This window comes from Xyrauchen texanus, chromosome 37, assembly GCF_025860055.1.
Source record: "Xyrauchen texanus isolate HMW12.3.18 chromosome 37, RBS_HiC_50CHRs, whole genome shotgun sequence".
Classification (NCBI taxonomy): domain Eukaryota; kingdom Metazoa; phylum Chordata; class Actinopteri; order Cypriniformes; family Catostomidae; genus Xyrauchen; species Xyrauchen texanus.
In genome coordinates, this window is record NC_068312.1 from 4,527,752 (window position 1) to 4,550,040 (window position 22,289).

Consider the following 22,289-nt stretch of genomic DNA (forward strand, 5'->3'; position numbering starts at 1 on the left):
GACCAGTTCTTTTTTCTTTAGCCCAGGTAAGACGTTTGACATTTGAAGCCCATGTCCAGGACCCGTCTGTGTGTGGTGGCTCTTGATGCAGTAACTCCAGCCTCAGTCCACTCCTTGTGAAGCTCCCCACACATTTGAATGGCCTTTTCCTGACAATCCTCTCCAGGCTACGGTCATCCCTGCTGCTTGTGCACCTTTTTCTTCCACACGTTTCACTTCCACTTAACTTTCTTTTAATGTGCTTTGATACAGCACTTTCAGAACATCCAACTTCTTTTGCAATTACCTTTTGAGGCTTTCCCTCCTTGTGGAGGGTGTCAATGATGGTTTTCTGCACAACTGTCAGGTCAGCAGTCTTCACCATGATTGTGAATTCAACTGAACCAGACTGAGAGACCATTTAAAGGCTCAGGAACCCTTTGCAGGTGTTTAGCTGATTAGAGTGTGACACTTTGAGACTACAATACTGAACCTTTTCACAATATTCTAATTTTCTGAGATTCTGAATTTGGGGTTTTCATAAGCTGTAAGCCATAATCATCAAAATTATATCAAATAAAGGCTTGAAATATCTTACTTTGCTTGTAATGAGTCTATATAATATATTAGTTTCACCTTTTAAGTTGAATTACTGAAATTAATGAACTTTTGCACGATATTCTAATTTTTCGAGTTTCACCTGTAGGTCATTTTATTTAGTCATGTCAGTCTCATGTGGTCTTATGTTGGTCCTTTCAGTTGTTTATATGTTAGCACCATGGTACACTGGAGGAACGTTGTCTACGTTCTTGCAGTGTACCATGGTACTACACTGTATATGGTTGAAACGACCAACATAAAACCACATTAGACTTGACTTGACTTGAGGTGATCTACAGGTGAAACTCGAAAAATTAGAATATCGTGCAAAAGTTCATTAATTTCAGTAATTCAACTTAAAAGGTGAAACTAATATATTATATAGACTCATTACAAGCAAAGTAAGATATTTCAAGCCTTTATTTGATATAATTTTGATGATTATGGCTTACAGCTTATGAAAACCCCAAATTCAGAATCTCAGAAAATTAGAATATTGTGAAAAGGTTCAGTATTGTAGTCTCAAAGTGTCACACTCTAATCAGCTAAACACCTGCAAAGGGTTCCTGAGCCTTTAAATGGTCTCTCAGTCTGGTTCAGTTGAATTCACAATCATGGTGAAGACTGCTGACCTGACAGTTGTGCAGAAAACCATCATTGACACCCTCCACAAGGAGGGAAAGCCTCAAAAGGTAATTGCAAAAGAAGTTGGATGTTCTGAAAGTGCTGTATCAAAGCACATTAAAAGAAAGTTAAGTGGAAGTGAAAAGTGTGGAAGAAAAAGGTGCACAAGCAGCAGGGATGACCGTAGCCTGGAGAGGATTGTCAGGAAAAGGCCATTCAAATGTGTGGGGAGCTTCACAAGGAGTGGACTGAGGCTGGAGTTACTGCATCAAGAGCCACCACACACAGACGGGTCCTGGACATGGGCTTCAAATGTCAAACGTCTTACCTGGGCTAAAGAAAAAAGAACTGGTCTGTTGCTCAGTGGTCCAAAGTCCTCTTTTCTGATGAGAGCAAATTTTGCATCTCATTTGGAAACCAAGGTCCCAGAGTCTGGAGGAAGAATGGAGAGGCACACAATCCAAGATGCTTGAAGTCCAGTGTGAAGTTTCCACAGTCTGTGTTGGTTTGGGGAGCCATGTCATCGGCTGGTGTTGGTCCACTGTGCTTTATTAAGTCCAGAGTCAACGCAGCCGTCTACCGGGACATTTTAGAGCACTTCATGCTTCCTTCAGCAGACAAGCTTTATGGAGATGCTGACTTCATTTTCCAGCAGGACTTGGCACCTGCCCACACTGCCAAAAGTACCAAAACCTGGTTCAATGACCATGGTATTACTGTGCTTGATTGGCCAGCAAACTCGCTTGACCTGAACCCCATAGAGAATCTATGGGGCACTGCCAAGAGAAAGATGAGAGACATGAGACCAAACAATGCAGAAGAGCTGAAGGCCGCTATTGAAGCATCTTGGTCTTCCATAGCACCTCAGCAGTGCCACAGGCTGATAGCATCCATGCCACGCCGCATTGAGGCAGTAATTAATGCAAAAGGGGCCCAAACCAAGTACTGAGTACATGTGCATGATTATACTTTTCAGAGGGCCGACATTTCTGTATTTAAAATCCTTTTTTTTATTGATTTCATGTAATATTCAAATTTTCTGAGATTCTCAATTTGGGGTTTTCATAAGCTGTAAGCCATAATCATCAAAATTATATCAAATAAAGGCTTGAAATATCTTACTTTGCTTGTAATGAGTCTATATAATATATTAGTTTCACCTTTTAAGTTGAATTACTGAAATTAATGAACTTTTGCACGCTATTCTAATGTTTCGAGTTTCACCTGTATATACAGTAGCAAGGGCAAAAGATGACAGAGATTTTGTATTTATATGTGACGGTGTCACATTAAGCATTATTAGTTCAAAAGACTTATATTCTGTCCTCTGAGTAACACCAAAAACTTCACTGTAAATTGTAGCAACACCTCCTCCTCGACCCTTCAGATGAGGCTCATGCTTATAACAATAATCTGAGGGAGTAGCTTCATTTAAACTAATATACAGTCGTCTGGTTTAAGCCAGGTTTCAGTCAAACAGAGCACATCCAAATTATGATTAATAATTTGGTAGAAAGAGATCGAATGTTAAGTACCCCTACCTTTATATGATGTTTATCTTCAATTTTCTTTTTTTCAAGTTTTACCTTAATCATATTTATTCTAAATGATTTAGTGAGAGGTTTGTGTTTGGTAGTTCGGAGAACAAACACAGTCTCCATATGATATCTAGGTGATACAGTCTCTATGTGTTGTAGTTTATGTGACCTGTGTGACATCTCAAGGCAGCTAGCAGATGTTCGGATTAACCAGTGTGTCTGCTTCCTGACCTGGGCCCCAATTAGTCAAATACTATCACAATTAAGAATATGAGCTAAAGTACTAGAGAGGAGAGTGGCACTTTCCCTGGAGGCATGGGGTCCGTCTCTCTTTAGCAGGTCAGATCTACCCCAAAAACTCTACTGCTAGCTATTCTCCAGACACCACTTTTTTCCCTCTCTTATGTTCTCACTTGGAGTTATGTTGGCATTTGTGGACAGGCACTAACATGGTTTCAGTCCTGACTGCTACCACTTTGTTTGTGTAAAAGAGGAGTTTTCAGATCAAGTAAAAGTAAAGTACAGAGTGCCAAATGGCTCAGTATTATGAATGGATGGACATTACATTTATATAGAGCTTTTCTGACACTAACACAAAGCACTTTACACCGTGAAAAGGGAACTCTCCTCAAGAACCACCTTTGTGCAGCATCCACCTGGATGATGCGACGGTAGCCATAGTCAAGTCAAGTCAAGTCAAGTGGTTTTTATTGTCGTTTCAACCATATAGAGTTAGTACAGTACACAGCAAAACGAGACAACGTTCCTCCAGGACCATGGTGCTACATAAAAACAACAAAGGACCAAAATAGGACCACATGAGACTACACAACGAAATAAAATACCTATATAAACTACCTATATATACCTATATAAAGTGCACGTGCAAACATGTGCAAAAAGTACAGGACAGTACAACAAATTACTGACAATGAACAGGACAATAGACAGTGCAGCGCCGACCAGTACTCAGTAGTGCAAAAAGATGACAGTTTCTAAAATGTAAACATAACATACTATGAGATAATGTTCTATGCACATAGCAGTTATTGAGGTAGCAGACAGTTATAAAGTGACAGTTATTAAAGTGCAACTCAGGACACGTGTGTGTCAAACCAGTCTCTGAGTATTGAGAAGTCTGATGGCTTGGGGAAGAAGCTGTTACACAGTCTGGCCGTGAGGGCCCGAATGCTTCGGTACCTCTTGCCAGACGGGAGGAGGGTAAAGAGTTTGTGTGAGGGGTGTGTGGGGTCGTCCACAATGCTGGTTGCTTTGCGGATACAGTGTTTTTTGTAAATGTCTTTGATGGAGGGAAGAGAGACCCCAATGATCTTCTCAGCTGTCCTCACTATCCTCTGCAGGGCTTTGCGGTCCGAAACGGTGCAAGTCCCAAACCAGGCAGTGATGCAGCTGCTCAGGATGCTCTCAATAGTCCCTCTATAGAATGTAGTGAGGATGGGGGTTGGGAGATGTGCTTTCCTCAGCCTTCGAAGAAAGTAGAGTGTGACAGTATGCTCACTACACACCAGTTATTGGTAGGTCCCATATTTTTTCCTTATATATATACTTCCCATGGGAGACATTATCAGGTACAAAGGAATTGAATTTCACTGTTATGCTGAGGATACTCAGCTTTATATTTCCACGAGACCTGATTAACTTTTGCAATTTCCCAAGTTAGCTAAGTGTATTAATGATATCAAAAACTGGATGGCAAAAAATTTACTTCTGCTCAATTCTGACAAAACACTTCTAGAGTCTAGACATAAAATACTAGAATAAAATTTGACTCTCGATTGATGTACTGTTTGTACAGCTGTCTTCTACAGCTGTTTGTTGAACAGCACTCTTCCAGCTCAGAAATATTGTCAAGTTGCAACACATTCTCTCTATTTCTGATGCCGAAAAACTAAGTAAAGTTTTCATGACCTCAAGACTAGATTGTGATTTGATTCAAAACGCATCAGCTAGAGTGCTGACTAGAACCAAGAAATACATTCATATCATCCTCATTTTATTGTCGCTTCATTGGCTACCTGCTATGTTTCGTATAAATGTACAAATTCTGCTTATTACTTATAAAGTTTTGAATGGTCTAGCTACTCAGTACTTATGTGATCTTCTATAACGCTGTTATTCATTACTTTCACTATGATCGCAAGAATATCAAAATCCACAAAAGGAGGTAGATAATTATCCTAGTTGGCTAAAGACTCATCTCTTAAACCAGGCACCACACTAAATATATACCTCAACAAATAGTTATAATATTCTGTCAGGTTTTGCCAGAAACACTTATAATATTCTATACCTAAACTTAAAAAAGTGAATAGCATCTAAACTAATAATTCTCTCTGTCTGTCTCAACCTCGGGATACATACAATATTCTGAGGTAAACAGAGCCTGCCATATCCAGCTCGATGTTCCACTACCACTGCTGTGTGTTGCATCCAGCTTTGATGATCACTGACCGCATAACTTCAGTCTTCTATAATCGACTTCACTGAGGATGAACGGCTGCCAACAGTAAGACATGGGATATTTCACTGTCGAATGCCTGCACCTCAGGCTTAGGATGGGCTTCACCGAAGTAAACCACCAAACTCCCAGCCAGACTGTGAATACCTATCTGACCTTCGCCAGCATCATCATAGGATGGACAAATTTTAAAATGGAATACATATATGAAATATTAATGCCAACTAAAGCCTTCATCAGCCAAATAAATAGAAAACTGCATCTACAGTATGTGCACTTCTGCAGTCAATTCAGGATGGACTTCATAGACTTTTAATCGGTGTTCTTAGAGTTCATACACCAAAATGTACTAAGTTTACTCACATACAATAAAGCCTTGTACTACACATATAAAACTAATATTGGCATTATATCCATGCAGTTTAGCCAGAGGGGAACTGACCCAAAGGCGCATCCTTAGAGGACATTTATATAGTGGCAGGTTGCCCCTCAGCATACTTTTGTCAGATTGTATAATTTAGTTGAGGGATTAACTCCTGCTTTCCAGGGTTTCTGTTTAAACAGAGATATATGTGTTATACAGCTTGGTGGGCTGCTATTTGCTTGTTACATGGGATGATACAGCTGGCAGCTACTTGGTAGTATGGTAAGATGGTATACAGTTCTTAAAGCACTGTATAATGTAAAATCTATTAATTTATTCATGCTGTGTGGGAGATGCTGTGTTTGCCTATTATTGAACTTTTGACCGTGTCGATAAGACCCTTCTATCACCCTGGAGAATTTTCTCAAATAAGAAAAACTACAAATCAATCACCTTCTCCGCCTTTTTATTTTAATTATTTGAATCAAAACAAACTTTAAAAAATATTTTTTTAAATAATTATGTTGCTGTATTGAAAATTTTTTTTTTTCAATAGTCAGTAAAAATAAATATTTTTTCAATGATCATACACTTTTGGAGCAGAAAAGGACACATTTTCCTGAAGAGGTGATTTTAGCCCCATTGTACCCTACCATACAGTGCATATATCTTTCATTCCATTCAATTCAATCTCTGGAATATCTTTCATTCCATTCAATTTGATCTCTGGAGAATTTATTACTCCACCCCCTGCATAACATCATTACAACCCTGTTGAACCCACGTGGTTTGAATAACGAATGTGCTGATTTGCGAAATAGTTACTGCGTTTTCAGGAAACAGTCATGACTGGCTAGTTACTTTCTTTAACAATGAATCATACTATAGTGGTTTACCAGTGAGCTATGTCATTGTAAGGGCAATGCTTTCAGTGGGGTATTATTAAATTTATATACCTGGCATGTGCTGAATTAAAAAATAATAATATTTAGGAGCAACACAGAACACAAAACTAAAATTAAGACTAAGACTACCGAGCAACATAGAATCAGGCAAAACCAAAACTTAAGAAAATAAGCAGCCAAATGGCAGAAAAAGCATCAGCTTCTCGCATGTCAGATCTGTTACCCAGCTAGCTAGCTCATTCTGTCTAATATAATCTGCTTGTGTCTCTTGACCTTACCGTTACAAGAGATACATAGCCTGCTGGTCTCACCACAGTGTGAGCCTCTTGCAGAGCTACAGCTAAAATGTTAGAAGTAGTATAGTAGTTCTTTTTTGCTGCAGAAATGCAGATTTACTTTGAATTCTAATATTCCTGAAAAAATAACAACAACTTAGAAACCAATATAAATATGCACAGCTAATGTTTTAGGTTTATTATAAATATTATGATGGTAATACATTCTTTATTCTTCATGGTGTATCAAAATTGTGACCCAAACCCAAAATATGTACCGAACCATGAGTTTTGTGTACCTTCATCAAATACTGTAGATGTCGGGGTGAAGTATGTGTTATCTGAGTTGTTATAACAAGTTAAAAATGCTCTTTTAATTTCAATAATAATAATATATCATATCTAATAATATAATCAAAGAAGACATTTGAATTACCCATACCTGACTCTGAAGAGCTTGATGTTGATAAAGGGAAATCCTAGCCTTTGTAGTTTCATCTGTAGTGAGACTGAGAGATTTAGGGTCTGACATAGATCTTTGGATATTCTTCATTGGCCGGGGAAGGGCCTGATGTCTCTGTGGTGGCTCAACAATACAGGACTTCTGCTGCGGGGTGACATGGGCTTTATTCAGCCTCTCACTAGAAGAGAATGATGTTTCTATGATGCATTGTGGAGATGAAAGAGGAGAAACAGGGGAATACAGCACCTGTGGCGATTTTGGTTGTTGCCGGATCAAGCTGGACAAAGACTCATTACGCATGTGATGCTGCTGGTAGCCAAACTCTAAAGGATCAGGTCTCAGTCTCCCATACTTTATAACACTCTGTTGACCCAGAGAGAATGTATCTGTAGAACCGACTAACTGGACACTGGTGGGACTGACAGTGGTAGCGGTGCTTATCTGTGGAACAACTATCCTTTGAGACTGGGTCTCAGGGTCAGTTTGACACGCTAAGCTTTGACCCAATTGTGTCCTCTCAGGACCAGAAATATAGTGGACAATTTCAACCTTGCTGGGGTCAGGCATAGTGACATGTATACTTGGCGATACTCTATCTGTTTCTGTTTGGCAAGAGCAGTCTTGAATGGTTTGAATGGCAATGCTGGAAGATGCAGCTTTAGCAAATAAAGTAGTAAATGGAGGCACTTCGGATTTATGGTCTACACCAGATTCACCAGAATGTCTGGAGTAACGGGAGCGTCTCCGTCTCACTGGCTGCTCCCACTCTGCCTTATCTTCATCATCATCTGTCTGAACACTGCAGTCCACACTGCGCCTAGTCCGTCTTCTTCTAGACACCAGGTACCTCTCCTCTCCATCTTCATCATCTGTTTGCACACTACTGTCTTTTAGTCTCTGAGGCAAAGGGAACATTGTCACTTCTCCCTCAGTTCCATCCTGTAGACGAGGCATAGATCTTTGTTTACGCATAGACCTAATTTCTGTCTGATCATCACAATTTCTCAAGCACATCTCTGAAGCAGAGTTGGGCAGTGTTCTTAAGAAAACTTGAACATCACTATACAACACATCTGAGGCCAGTTCCTGTGACTGAATTATTCTGCTAGCTTGGTCACTGAGGGAATTTGCATTGGCTGCAGAAACAACAGTTGCAGTCTTCTGTCTCTTTTGTTCCTCAAGTTGCTGCTGTAGCTGTTGTTGCAAAGACTGTATCTGGTCAAGCTGCTGTTTTTGTTGAGCTAGTTGCTCTCTTTGCAGGACTAACTGGCTTTCTCTCTCAGCTTGCTGCTGCTGCAAAACGTGTTGCTTTATAGTCTGTAATTCCTGAATCTCTCGCTGCACTAGCATGTGCTCTTTTTCTCTATGCCTTTGCAACTCAGCACACTCCCGCTCAAGCTCTTCCTGAAGCCTGAGCTGTCGCAATTTTTCCAGCTCCACTCTCTCTCTTTCTAGTTGCAAAAACTGTTCCTGCTGTTGATGTAGTCTTTCATCTGTTTCTTTTTCTTGGTTCGGAGCAAGACTGAGAGCAGTAGCTGTACCAGCTTCAGTTGATGAGGGTGGCTGTGTTTTGTGCTGAGCAGTAGGGTGACAATGCATTGGAGAATAGGAATGAGCAGATGATTTAGCTTGTGGTATTTGGTGTTGTATAAGAGGCTGGGTAGTAGCCTTGGCTGGAAGGTGGGCCTTAGATAGATTTATTGGCTGCAACTGGATTTCAGGTTGGGTCATTTGAGTTGAAACAGGAACAGAGGTAGGGCCATCAGGTAAAGGATAGGGCTGAATTGGTTGTGTTACTGTCTCAGCTGCTGATAAGCTTACTGGAGACTTGCCCAGGTATAATGGAGTATCTTGGGATGTTGTGATAGCAGGAGACTCAATCACTTTTGTAGAAGTTGCAACAGAGAGAGGATTAGGTGTAGAATATTGGAAAGGAGTCTGTCCTGTCCTTGGAGCTACTGGCAATCTGGTTAGGCTTGCCAGAGGTACTGGTGTCATATTTGGTGCAGGATATGGTCTGTATGCCCCTCTTAATAAAGGCCGCAGCACAGAAGCAGGCTGTGTAGTAATTGGAACTGTGGATGCAATGGGTGTGTTTATAGTTGAATAGATCATACCATCAGCTGATTTAATAGCTGATGGATACATAGCTCGAAGACTGTCTTGTCTTGCATTGATGAGATCAGTTAGAGCTTGGCTATGGGAAAGAGGCTTAACATCTGTACTGTACTTAAAACTAGGTCTTGGACCTTGCAACATATTAATTCTACCAGGTGGACCACTGCTTCCTCCAGTACTCAGTTGCAGAATGTCTGGGTTGCTACTATATCTATCCATGGAGTTAAGAGCGGCACACATACGACTTATCTCCCTGGCAGTTGTAGCACTATACTGGGCAAGATTAGACTCAGCAAAATCACCTGAGAAATATCCATAATCTGTGCTGATGTTGGACAGTGAGCTGTACCTCCTAATTGGTAGAGCTGCAACATCACCCTGACGAAGATCTGTGTAGGAACCATATTGAAGTCCCATTCCAAGGTATCCTCTTTCATAGCAATGCTTTATAGTGTCAGTGGATAATTGTGAGGCTTGGACATGGGGATCAAGCTTTTCTGAATATGATGACAACCCTACCTCTGCAAGGTTCTTTTCAGACATTGATGGCTGAAGCCGTCTTGGGAGAGGCAATGTGTATGATTTAATGTCATAATCTTGGTATGTCTTTCCGTCTTGCCGCAAATCAAGTTGCTGAAAGAGCTGTGGTAGTACAGAAGGTGCCCTTGATGATGGCTTAGTAGTCTCATCTGTGACTGGTTTCTGGGAGAATGGACCACCCACACAGCTGCCACCAAAGGGCAGGTTATAAACCATATTACAACAAGTCACTTGATTATCTGATTTTATTTGCCCTGTTAGATCCACTGCACCATGGTCTTCTTCTGATTTGATGAGTTGTGTGACGGTAGCTAATTGCGCAGCACCATCCATCTGAACCATTATGAAATGTGGCTTGACATTTGTTAGATTCATGATCTCTGGTTGCTTCCTCCTTAACTCAAGGGGGCCTGCAACACTATAATCTTCAGAGGCTATAGCTGGAGAGCTGGCATTAACCTCTGTGGCAGTGCTTTTCTGAGTGACAAGCATGTCCTTTTTAAATAAAGGAAGATGGCTGGATGAGTTATACTTTGCAAAAGAGACAGCTTGTTGTTGTTGAAGCTGATGATGTTGCTGAAGTTGTTGCTCAAGAATTTGCTGTTGCTGTTGAAGCTTCTGCTGCTGTTTAAGTAACTGCTGTTGCTGGATACTCAGGTCTTCCAACTTGGCATCAATCTGTGGTATATATGGATCAGTTGGTTCTGGTTTGTTTGGTGCAAGGCAAACTACTTTTCCCATGCCTTTGCCCAAATCAACTCTGTTTTCAAGAGGATCACAATATAGTACAGTCTGCTTAGGCTGGGACATGAACATAGAAGCAGCTACTGTAACACTGATGGTAGTTGCCGTTGGGGTCACAACATGCAGCTGCTCCTGTGTATTCAAGTTCATTATTAAGGGTTGAATCGTTGTGGATTGACGAATAGGGCTTCCTTCAACACTGCCAGAATACTTTCTGGATTCTGTTGCCAAGGAAGTCAAGTCCATTCCTTGGTCAGTTATGATAACTGGTGTTGGCTTTATGGCAGTTAGATCCACTAAACTCCCACTCTGTAATCTTTGTCCTTGCTCAATTCTTGAGGTACCAGGAACTGTTGAAATGTGACAAAATGATATGTTTTCCATTGACACTGATCCATGTGCATACATGCTAGCAGTGGTTACCATGCTTGTTCCAACATTAACTTTTTCAGCCTTTAAGCTCTTGTAGAAACCATGCTGAGCTGATTGTTGATGTGTTGGAGTTTCAGGAGGGCTGACAGGAGGTGAGTCTGCATCAAATGTTGACTGGCGGCTAAACCTTGTTGGTGAAGACAATGGAGATGTAGCTGTATTAACTGTAATTGGCTTTGGTGGGTTAGTGTGTTCAAACTCTGCTGTTCTCATCATGAAAGGCGTATCATGAGAGGACTGTTGTCTAAAAAAAGATGATGAGATAACCCTATTTGGAGTCTGAGTGCCCTGTGCCATAACTGGAGAGGTTTGAGAAGCATGTACATGGGAAACTAATAATGAAGGGCTAACAGTTTGAGTTGAAAGCTCAGCCGTTCTCCTAGAAGGGGACCTTGTTGGACTATGAATAGGAGAGGAAATGGAAGAAAGAGGTGGACTCATTTCATGGTAAGTATAACCTTTAACTGAACCTGTGCCAGATTCAATGATAGTTTCTGATGGTGTTGCAATATCTCTCATTTTGACTCCTTTGCTGATTTCCATTTTCCTTACAGAATCTCTTTGGTTGTAAGCCTGAGTGATTGCAGTTATTTTATGAATCACATTTGAAATACTAGTCGTGGTTACAGAAGTGTTCCCTGTTTGCTGACTATATATATAAGGTTGTGTAGTGGACACAGTTTGACTGGCGCTAGTTGGAGACACAGTGACAGTATCCCTGGAATACACTCCATAAGTAGCAATAGTTGTGGCAGCAGCTGCTGGTGTAATATGATTTTTACCATTTTGATGTCGAATTCTGTCTTTGGGCCCATCTTTAGAGAAATGTTGAGTTACTCTGACATCAGGAATCCGTCCTCCTGTCCCAGTCTCAGAAAATGATACTGGTGCTGAGAGCTGGGTAGGGCTTGTGCCAGGAGTCAGTAAAGCATTGCTTTGTTCCATCAACTTAGCAAAAGCTGAGCCTGTATCTAGTAAATGCTTTTCTGAGTAGGAATTATCCATCTCCATTTGGTCATCAAGCTGCTTTGAAATGTTTTGTGAAGTCTGGCGAATCTCTTCATAGATATCCACGGTCTCTTCATTGTCAAAGTTGATATCATCTTGATCAGTATAATCGTACTTATCGTCATACTCCTGTCTGTTTCTAATGTCTGACTCTTGATATGAGCTTGTGCTGTACTGCTGGCCTGCGCCTGACTGCTGCTGTTGCTGCAGCTTCTGTTGTTTCTGTAGTACCTTTGCTTTCCTCATCATCTCTTCATATACTTCTTCTGCACTTTTTAATTGTTTGCCACTAGAGGAAGTAGTTATGGTAGCTGTTGAAGATGTAGTTTGTAGTTTTTCAGTAGGAGAATAAAGTAACATAAATGTTGGCAGGTTGTATTCACTGCCAGATTTGTACAGCTTTGATGACATTTCATAGCCCTCACAATCTGAGTCAGCTGAAGGAGAGTATTCTGAGCAGGACGATCGATGGAGTTCCTCCATCTCAGCTGCTTGTCTCAGTTCCTCTGTTGGAGAAGCATCCTCAATAGGGGATAGATTGCTGGGGGGAGTTTTGGACCGTTCTCTGCGTCTTTGTGCTCTTAGCTCTTCTTTGTCACGTTTTGTTTTTCGGACAGTGCTTCGTATTCTCTGTTGTTCCACTTCTCTCATCTTTTCCTGCTCCCTCAAGAGTTCTTCTTCTTCCCTCAGTTCGTCTTCTTCTGAAGAATCCTCAATAGTGGGTAATAGGGGGCCATGGGAGCGATGCCTGGCCTTCCTCTGCAGCTTTGCCTCCTCCAGTCGCTGCCTGCGGCTAGGACTGCTGTCGCTGTCATCTTCCATGGAGGATATGGAAGTAGGGGATATCCCTGAGGTGTAGCTTGAGGTGGTTGGTGGGAGGGTGGTGGAATATTCCCCTCTTGACTGTTCTTCTGGGGAACCAGTGAGGCTTTCCATCTCCAGCTCAGGTTCTCGGTCCAGACTTAGGTCATTGTTTAATTCCATGTCTCGACTAAAACTGTTGGTGTTGTTCAGTTCTATGGTCTTAAACCTTCGTAAGCCACCTTGCGAGGCCATCAGGTCCTCTTCAGCTGATCCTTTGTATACATCACTTGTTGTTTTGCTATCCTCCTCAAAGCTACTAGACTGATAAGTGAGACGGCGCTTTTCTTTTCCTGTGTCACTGATGTGCTTTTGTGTCTTTTTTGGCTTTTTGTAGCCATAGCCTTCATCCTCATCATCTTCCTCTTCATCCATTTCCTCTTCTTCATCCTCGTTCTCTTCATCTGCACTCATCTCCATGATTTGTCTTCTCATAAATTCTTCATCAGTAATCTCTTCTGATTCAAAGGTCTTATTCATATTGCTACTGTTCTCCCCTAAAGCAGCAATTGTTCTGAGTTGTAGCTTAGCATCCCAGTCAGCTGGATCTTCTTCCTCTTCTGTAATGCCTTCATGATCCTCATCATAGTCATATTCCTCTGTACTAATTGATATTGAACGAGACCGATGTTTTCTAATGTCACCATGGTGCACTTTTCCTTGCTTCTTATCCTGTAGTCTTTCCCCTTCAGATGACACTTTTAACTCTAGAAGGGGTCGCATGGAGCTCTCCAGCTTAATCAGCTCTGATGGGCTTGGTGGTGTATAGTGCCCAGTCTGACTTTTCTCACTCATCTTCAGCTCCTCCTCCTGGATAAGACCAGTGATCTCACTATGTGTACTTGAGATCCCATCAGAGGAATAGCCAGTGTCACTCAAACTTTGTGGGCTCCGTGATAGATCATGGTTGCTGTTTGTGTTTTTGGTTTCCTGGGAGACCAAAGAAAATTAAATAAATGCAAAAGATATACTACAAGACACAATACCAGCTGTATAAATTTTTTGTTGTCTCAGTTTGTCAGTCAGTACACTGAGCCACAGAAGAGTTGCAATATAGCAAGATGTTACTTTTGACCTCCCTTTAGAAATCTGAAAGGCTTATTGAAAATCTGATGACGTTATGCAACAAGCAATGAATGTACATGTGAAGTTTATATATGCAGGTTCATTAGTCCTTTTTTAAAGCAAATACACTTTTAAGTATTACAAGTTTTAAAGTGATCAATTTAACAAAAACATTTCTAGCACTTCTTATGCCAGGTTCTATTTAGCAAAATGGCTTACCTCATAGTATTTGGCCCTCTGTAATTCTTTCTTTTCATCTCTAGAAGAAGTCTGAATTGGATCTGTTGTTTCTTTATTCTGATTATGTTTATTTTCCTTATTGTCAATGTCAGCCTTCTTATCAATTTTGGGTGTGGTTTCCTTCCTCTTATCTTCAACAATAATTGTAGTAGTGGTGGAAGTTGGAGCTGATGTAGTTGTGGTAGGCTGTGTAGAAGTTTTTATATCACTTGGTCTCACCATGGAGGCAGAGAGACCAATCTTTTCAGAAGATGGACATTTCTGCTTTGGTGATATTGGCTTGTTCCCTTGCTTTTGCTGAATGAAAACTGGCTGATGTTTAGTTGAGCCCATTAATTGGCAGTTGGGAGATGAATGTGGAACATGGAGAGGGTCAAGCCCACCAGACATCAGTCTTTGCGTCTGACAGTTCAGACAAAGCCATTCTTTCTTCTGCAAAACAATAGGAAAGGAAGGATAAGAGTAAAGAACAAAATTATGTGAGCTTGAGGTGTATTTTCTGAATGAAAAGAGCAAACAACAGTTAAACTAGCTATTTAATGAGTCCATAAATTAATAATTGAAATATAAACAAATTGTAACAGTCAGTTGTCAATTATTTGATCTATTAAATACACAGAGGGGCATGTTTGAAATGTGATTATTAAAAGAAAATACTGTTTTCAATTAAAATCAGGGTGTTTTAATTGAAAACACCCGGATTGGTTCCCCCCAAGGAACCAATCCGGACTCTCCTTCTCTGTATAAAACCTGGAAGTGACAAGAGGAAGGAGGCTTGTTTATCTCTTGTTTGTCTTTGGACTTGTATAGCTCTCTGACTGATGTATTAGTGAGACAACCATTTTGTTGTTAAAGCTGTATTTCATAATGGTTTAATTTTCCTTTCCAAGTTTGTTACTTGGTTTATCTGTTGTGACATTGCTTCACTTAAATCACTCATTCAAAACTAACTTCCCGGTCTTTGAGAGGAGGGATAGGGTAGCATGTCACGTGATCTACACTACGTAGCATTTTTAGTTTGTCTAAACACACCAGGTAAGGAGCGGGTGCTACCCTCTGTATTTATGATGTTTGTTTAGTTAGTTTGTTTAGGTATTGTTTTCATATTTAATTTTCTTTGTTAGCTGAAGACTTAAAAGATGTAAGAGAAGTTTTGTTTTGTTCATTTCTTTGCTTTAGCCCCACTCATTGCCCTTCACTTCTTTGTCTGGTTTGACTTTGTCTTACTATTTGTATATATTCTGTAAATATTTGTTTCACTTTTTGCACCGTAATTATGATTGGGTGTATTGCTATGATTTTGTTTACATTTACATTTATGCATTCGGCAGATGCTTTTATCCAAAGCGACTTACAGAGCGCTTATTACAGGGACAATCCCCCCCAGAGCAACCTGGAGTTAAGTGCCTTGCTCAAGGACACAATGGTGGTGGCTGTGGGGATAGAACCAGCGACCTTCTGATTATCAGTTTACCAGTTATGTGGTTTAGACCACTACACCACCACATTTCCATTTTGTTACAAAATTAATTATAATTAGCAATAACCATATCTGCCTCTTCTTGATTCATTCCATCATGCAAGTTATTGATAACTGAACCTGTTTTCTCTTCATTTTATTCTCTTTATTTAGTTACAATTCTCAATTATGTCATGTGCTCTTATTTCCCTTGACAGCTAAAAGGAGGATGTAACACACATACTGTATAGTACATCAATTAAACCATGATTAACCATCTATCTCTGCTACAGACAGCAGCTACACTCCGCATGAGCAAAATTAAAATCTTCTCAAAATGTAGATTGAGATTCACAGTATGGCAGACATTTATTTTTAGTTCTTAGATTAAATGTATTGTCCTTCATCATTGAAAAAGTTTTATAGCGCACACACACACTGGTGAAGACCAACCTACTACAACAAGCTCTCTTGTGAATAGAAATTGTCACAAGCTCAGTGACAGATAACTAATATTGGCATATTCATGCTGTTTAGCCAGAGGGGAGCTGGTTCCCCCAGTGAGCCTGGTTTCTCCCAAGGTAATTTTTTTCCATTAACTAACATATTTTTGTGTTCCTTGCTACAGTCGCCTAAAGACAATTTTAAAGGCATGCTTTTTAATAAAAAAATGTATTTGAACCACATAATGAGGACTTTAATAGCATCATTTATTTCCTGTAAAGCTGCTTTGAAAGTATGTGTGTTGTGAAAATCATTATACAAAATAAATATGACTTTGGGAATTTTTATTTACGGTCAAGTCAGATCAAGAGTTCACTGGATAAAGATGTGGAAAGCATGTTGGACTATGACCATGAAAAACTCCAGATAAAGATGTTGGAGGAGGAAAATGAGCATAGTCCTACTCCTGATTAGTCCCATTTTACTCCTTATAAGTATGATTCAAACCTATGGTTTAAATTATGTAAATATGTTTTAGTTTGCTAAGTATAAAACAAGGTCAATTAATGGCAAAGAAAATAGCTGCTTTGCCTTTTACTAAACTGTTTTGTTGAAAACAATCAATTTGTTTAGGCCTACAACATTCATACTCATTTAAGATTTATTAAATAATTCACTTGAATTCATAATCTGTATTTTAGTTAAAGCTAACTCAGTTCAGTTAATTGATTTATATATTACACAATTTAAAGATTACTCAATTACAGCAATGGGAGTTGTAAAATGGTCTTTCATGCATATTTATATATGCCTAATTGTTTGTGTGTTAATTTTTTCAAGCACATGTAGGACTGACATGAGTTTGGTTAAATAAATCTGCTAAAAGTTTGAATTGAATTAAACGGTTTTGTGGACCTATTTTCCACATATGCATGCCCTTGATTGTGTTAACATCATGTAACTTTGAAGTTCACTTATAGTAGTACTGTTGCCAGCCATTGTTTTGTATGTGTGTATATATATCAGGTCTGCCTGTATTCCATCTTGGTGATGTCAAGAAATGAGATTATGTTGAACCCTAAAATCTGTGTGGCATTACACTGGTTTCAGACGTTGGATGGCAGACCATGATTTAGCAACAATCCTGCTACCCATCAGAGGAAGGAGGGTGAAAGCTTGGGGTCCCTCGCGGCAAATGCCTGACAGGGGTACGCACAGTGTGCGATGGCGGCAAAGGGGGAGTTGGACCTCCATGCTTTCCTGCAGGTGCTCCTGTCTTCAGAATGCCAGGCCAGCTGCCCATGGTCCTGTTCCCACCTGAGAGACTGCATCAAGCCGGTTACACCAGTAAGGATGGCGATGGGAAAATCAAGGTCCTACTAATGTGGAGAACTAGAACATGTGGCATGGAACAGTCGGGAAACTAGAGAGTGGCCAGGAAGAGGACTGGCACTCCCCTCACCTACCAACCTGCTCCATGGGAAATGCGCAATTCGGGTCAGAATTAAGGCCTCTTCATTTTGTGCACTATGGATGGTTACCTCTGCCGAGCTCTCATGGACACCAGCTCCGCCATCTCTCTTGTGCATCCTGGTGGGCACCACATCTCCGTAGCTGCCTGGCTAGGCTTCCATGCCAAAGTGCATTTGAACAGTGACTGGTATAAGAGCCATGCTCTGAGGGGAAAAAGGTAGTTCACATGAAAATAGGCATTGAAAATGTTGAGCATGATGTTTGGTTGGCTTTCCATAAGCTTCAGCAAGCATTGTACAAGATCTGGTGCTGACATACCCATGCAAAGACCAGCCCTTCTTTGTGGTCTCTTATGCCAGCAAATTAGGGTATTGGAGCTAAGCTTTCCCAGGTCAGGGAGAATGCGGAGAGAGTCACTGCGACCATAGCTGGACACATAGCTAAATTTAATTACCGTGTAATACACTGACAGCTTCTTGCGGTTATACAAATGCTATACCACTTCCAACCAACCATGTCTTTACTGCCAGAAATTACTTGTACATACAGACCATGCATCCTTAAAATTGAGGAGCCAAGTGATGAGGTGGCTGGATGTGTTGCAGGATTATGACTTTGAAATACAGCATCGGCCTGGTCAGCAGCATGGGGAGGCTGGGGAATGCCGCTACTGTCAGTGTCTGGAGGAATGAACACTAGTGTTACAGACAGCATCGGCATCAGCTAGCCCTAATGCTGATGTGGACAAATCTGCCTTCAACCAACAACAACTCTGGCAGCACCAGGAGGGGGACCCTGTACTGGCATGGTTGCAGGCTTGGCTGAAGAACGGACAACAACTGGAGCAGGAGGTATTAGTTCAGCTAGACCCAAGATAAAAGCCTACCACTCGTAATGGGACACTCTGGCTCTGTGAGATGGCTTGTTTTATTAGCGTGCCCTATGTAGCAGTCACCAATGTATGGAACTTTAAAGTTCCAGTTGTTGGTTTCATGGTCCCTCTAGCCACAAGTACTAAAGATGATGCATAGCTTGGTGGGTTGCCAACAATACGTGGAACTGTACTTGCATTGCTGCAATTTTCGTACTACTCAAAAACAGCCATCCCAAAGACTACATGCCCCTCTGCAACAGTACTTGGTGGAGGCATACATGAAAAGTGTTGGGGTGATCATACTCGGGCCATTTTGCATCTCAGAAGCATGCTTGTAGCCATGGATTATTTCAGGTGGTGGACAAAGGCATATGTGATTCCTGATCAACGTGATTTTCAACGAGAGATGAGGGATTGCTGCGTTATATGCCTTACAGAAACCTGGCTGGCAGCGGAGATTCCAGACTCGGCCATCGAACCCGTGGGGTTCTCCGTGCACCGAGCGGACAGAGCGAAAGACCTCTCAGGTAAAAGCAGAGGTGGTGGTGTATGTTTTTTGATCAATAAATCATGGTGTGATCAGAGGAAAGTACATTTTATCAGGTCTTTCTGCTCTCCTGATCTGGAATATCTCATGCTTCTGTGTCGACCATTCTGGCTACCGAGGGAATTTTCAGCGGTCATTATCACAGCTGTGTACATCCCCCCACAAGCCAACACAGACCGGGCACTCAGGGAACTGTATGGGAGTATAAGTGAGCAGTAAACCGCACACCCTGAGGCTGCGTTCATTGTTGCCGGTGACTTCAACAAAGCCAATTTTAAAACAATAGCACCAAAATACCACCAATATATCAGCTTCAACACACAAGGGGACCGGGTTTTGGACCACTGCTATTCTCCTTTCCGGGATGGCTACAAATCCCTCCCCCACCAACCATTTTGAAAATTGGACCACTCTTCCGTTCTGCTTCTGCCCGCTTACAGGCAAAAACTGAAACGGGAAGCACGCACCCTCAGAACGAGCCAGTGCTGGTCGGACCAATCACGCGGACTGGGAGATGTTCCGGTCCGCCTCTGATGACGACATCGAGGTTTGCGCTTATAGCATAACGTGTGCATAACGTATAGCATAACGGAGGAGCGTAAACAAGCCAGTTATGCCCTCTGTAACTCTATCAGTGCAGCCAAACGCCAGTACAGGCACAAAATTGAAGGACAGTTCAACACCACAGACTCTAGAAGTAAGTGGCAGGGAATTAACATCATCATGGACTATAAATGGAATAAAAACTCCACCATGAACACCGCTGCCTCTCTCCCGGATGAGCTTAATACATTTTATGCTCGTTTTGAGGACAATAACACCGCCCTCACGGAGAGAGTATTCGTGGCTGACGCTACAGAGGATGGTTCGCTCTCCGTCTCTGTGGCGGATGTAACCCGTTCCTTCCGACGGGTGAACATCCGTAAAGCCGCAGGTCCAGACGGCATTCCGGGCCGCGTCATCAGAACGTGCGTGAACCAACTGGCTGGTGTTTTCAACCTGTCCCTCTCCCTGTCTGTAGTCCCCACATGCTTTAAAACATCAACCATTGTGCCTGTACCGAGGCTAGCAAAATCACTTGCTTAAATGACTGACGTCCTGTTGCTCTGACCACCATCATTAGCAAATGCTTTGAGAGGTTAATCAGAGATTACATCTGCTCTGTTCTGCCCACCTCTTTGGACCCATTTCAGTTTGCCTACCTCAGCAACTGCTCCACTGATGATGCCATTGCATCTACAATACACACTGCTCTCTCCCACCTGGAAAAAAGGAACACATATGTGAGAATGCTGTTTGTAGACTACAGCTCAGCATTCAACACCATAGTGCCCTCCAAGCTTGATGAGAAACTCCGGGCTCTGGGCTTAAACAGCTCGCTGTGCAGCTGGATCCTGGATCAGGTGGTTAGAATGGGCAGCAACACCTCGTCATCACTGACCCTCAACACTGGAGACCCACAGGGCTGTGTTCTCAGCCCACTCCTGTATTCCCAATACACACATGACTGTGTGGCAACACATACCTCCAATGCCACCATTAAGTTTGCTGACGATACGACGGTGGTAGGTCTGATCACTGACAATGATGAAACACTCTGCACACTCTGACACACTGGTGTCAGGAGCACAACCTCTCCCTCAAAGTCAGTAAGACCAAGGAGCTTGTAGTGGACTTCAGGAGGAAAGACAAAGAACACAGCCCCATCACCATTAATGGAGCACCGGTAGAGAGAGTCAGCAGTTTCAAGTTCCTCGGTGTCCACATTGCTGAGGAACTCACATGGTCCGTCCACACTGAGGCTGTTGTGAAGAAGGCTCACCAGCGCATCTTCTTCCTGAGATGGCTGAGGAAGTTTGGAATGAACCACACGATCCTCACACGGTTCTACACCAGCACTGTAGAGAGCATCCTGACTGGCTGCATCACCACCTGGTATGGCAATAGGGACTAAAAATTATCATTATTATTATTATTATCATGATCTACCCAGATAGTATTAATCATTCCCTCTGGTTGAGGATAATGTTACTTTAATTGTATGCAGATCTAGGGGGACTAAACAAAACTACTATTCTTGATATCATTTATCACTTCATGCCAAATACAATAGTGACTACTTAATTTGTATATTTTGTTCATTTATTTTTTAATATAATCTTTTTTATACTTGTATCAATTGGCCTTCATAGGCCTATTTTTATTATCTAACATATTGTACATAATAATATCTAATATAATTTAAAGTGAATAAATACATTAAAATAAAAAATTAAATAATGTATGATAAATTATTCAGCATAAATGAATATATTACTCATACTATAACTTCATAATCTTGATATGTTATTACTAACTGAAACCTGGCAAATTCCTAATTAATGCATACAACTGAATTTTATTACTCTATGTTTTGAGGTTGTCTGTCGCAAGTGTATGATATTTAGGGGTTGATGAATTTAGATGGGAACTGTTAGAGTGCCCTCATTCTCACACCATTATATGTAAGGGAATTTGGTATGCTAATTTTAGAAGGGAATTCAGGGTCTCGAAATATGTGAGCTATGAACTAAATTAAAGTCTTTATTGTACATTATTAGGTAATAAAATGTATAATGGAATTAGTCACGTTCGACAACCATTCTAAATTAGATAAATGATAAATAACTAGATTATTTGTCTGAATAAATTCTCCACCGTTAAAATCGTAATACAACGTCTCGTTGTATCCGCTCACAATTTCTACTGTAAGGAATTAGCTTTAATAAGTGAATTATGATTAATTCACTTATTGGAGTGATATTATTCTCATGGCTTATTGAAAATAAAATCACATGTATTTAGGTACAGCTTTGAATCAAAATCTTTTAGAAACAGGGATGAGATTATTTATCAAAATATACCACAGTCATTCATCTTTGAATACAGACACACTTTATTGCTATTCTAAACATAAATCTAATCTAACACATACTGTATATACATAAGACAGGTTGATGAGAAGAGTGACAGAATGTGAAATAAATTATCAATACAGTGAATATTAACTTAATGGATCTACATCGATTTGCTATTAGAACACCCAAAGTATTTAACAAATACACCAGCACTTTGAGCACAATATTGGAGTTGTACTTGCGTGTAGTGGTGTTTCCTTGCGTTATTTGTGTTGCTTGGTTCTTGGCTCTGGGTCAAACGTTCGTTCTCTCAATGTTTTGGACCTCTGTAATATCGGAGAGTTATTGTCTGTATGAATG

At 40.9% G+C, this 22,289-nt stretch overlaps 1 protein-coding gene across 1 annotated transcript in view; it reads right to left on the reverse strand.

The window, feature by feature from the left end:
• The window catches only part of bsna (bassoon presynaptic cytomatrix protein a), a 253,160-nt gene that overhangs the window by 97,889 nt on the left and 132,982 nt on the right, over positions 1-22,289 (reverse strand). Inside the window, exons 4-5 of the mRNA XM_052108105.1 lie at positions 14,215-14,667; positions 7,207-13,860 (exon numbers count right to left, since the gene is read on the reverse strand). Coding sequence (XP_051964065.1) covers positions 7,207-13,860; positions 14,215-14,667 — 7,107 coding nt within the window. The remainder of the gene's footprint in view (positions 1-7,206; positions 13,861-14,214; positions 14,668-22,289) is intronic.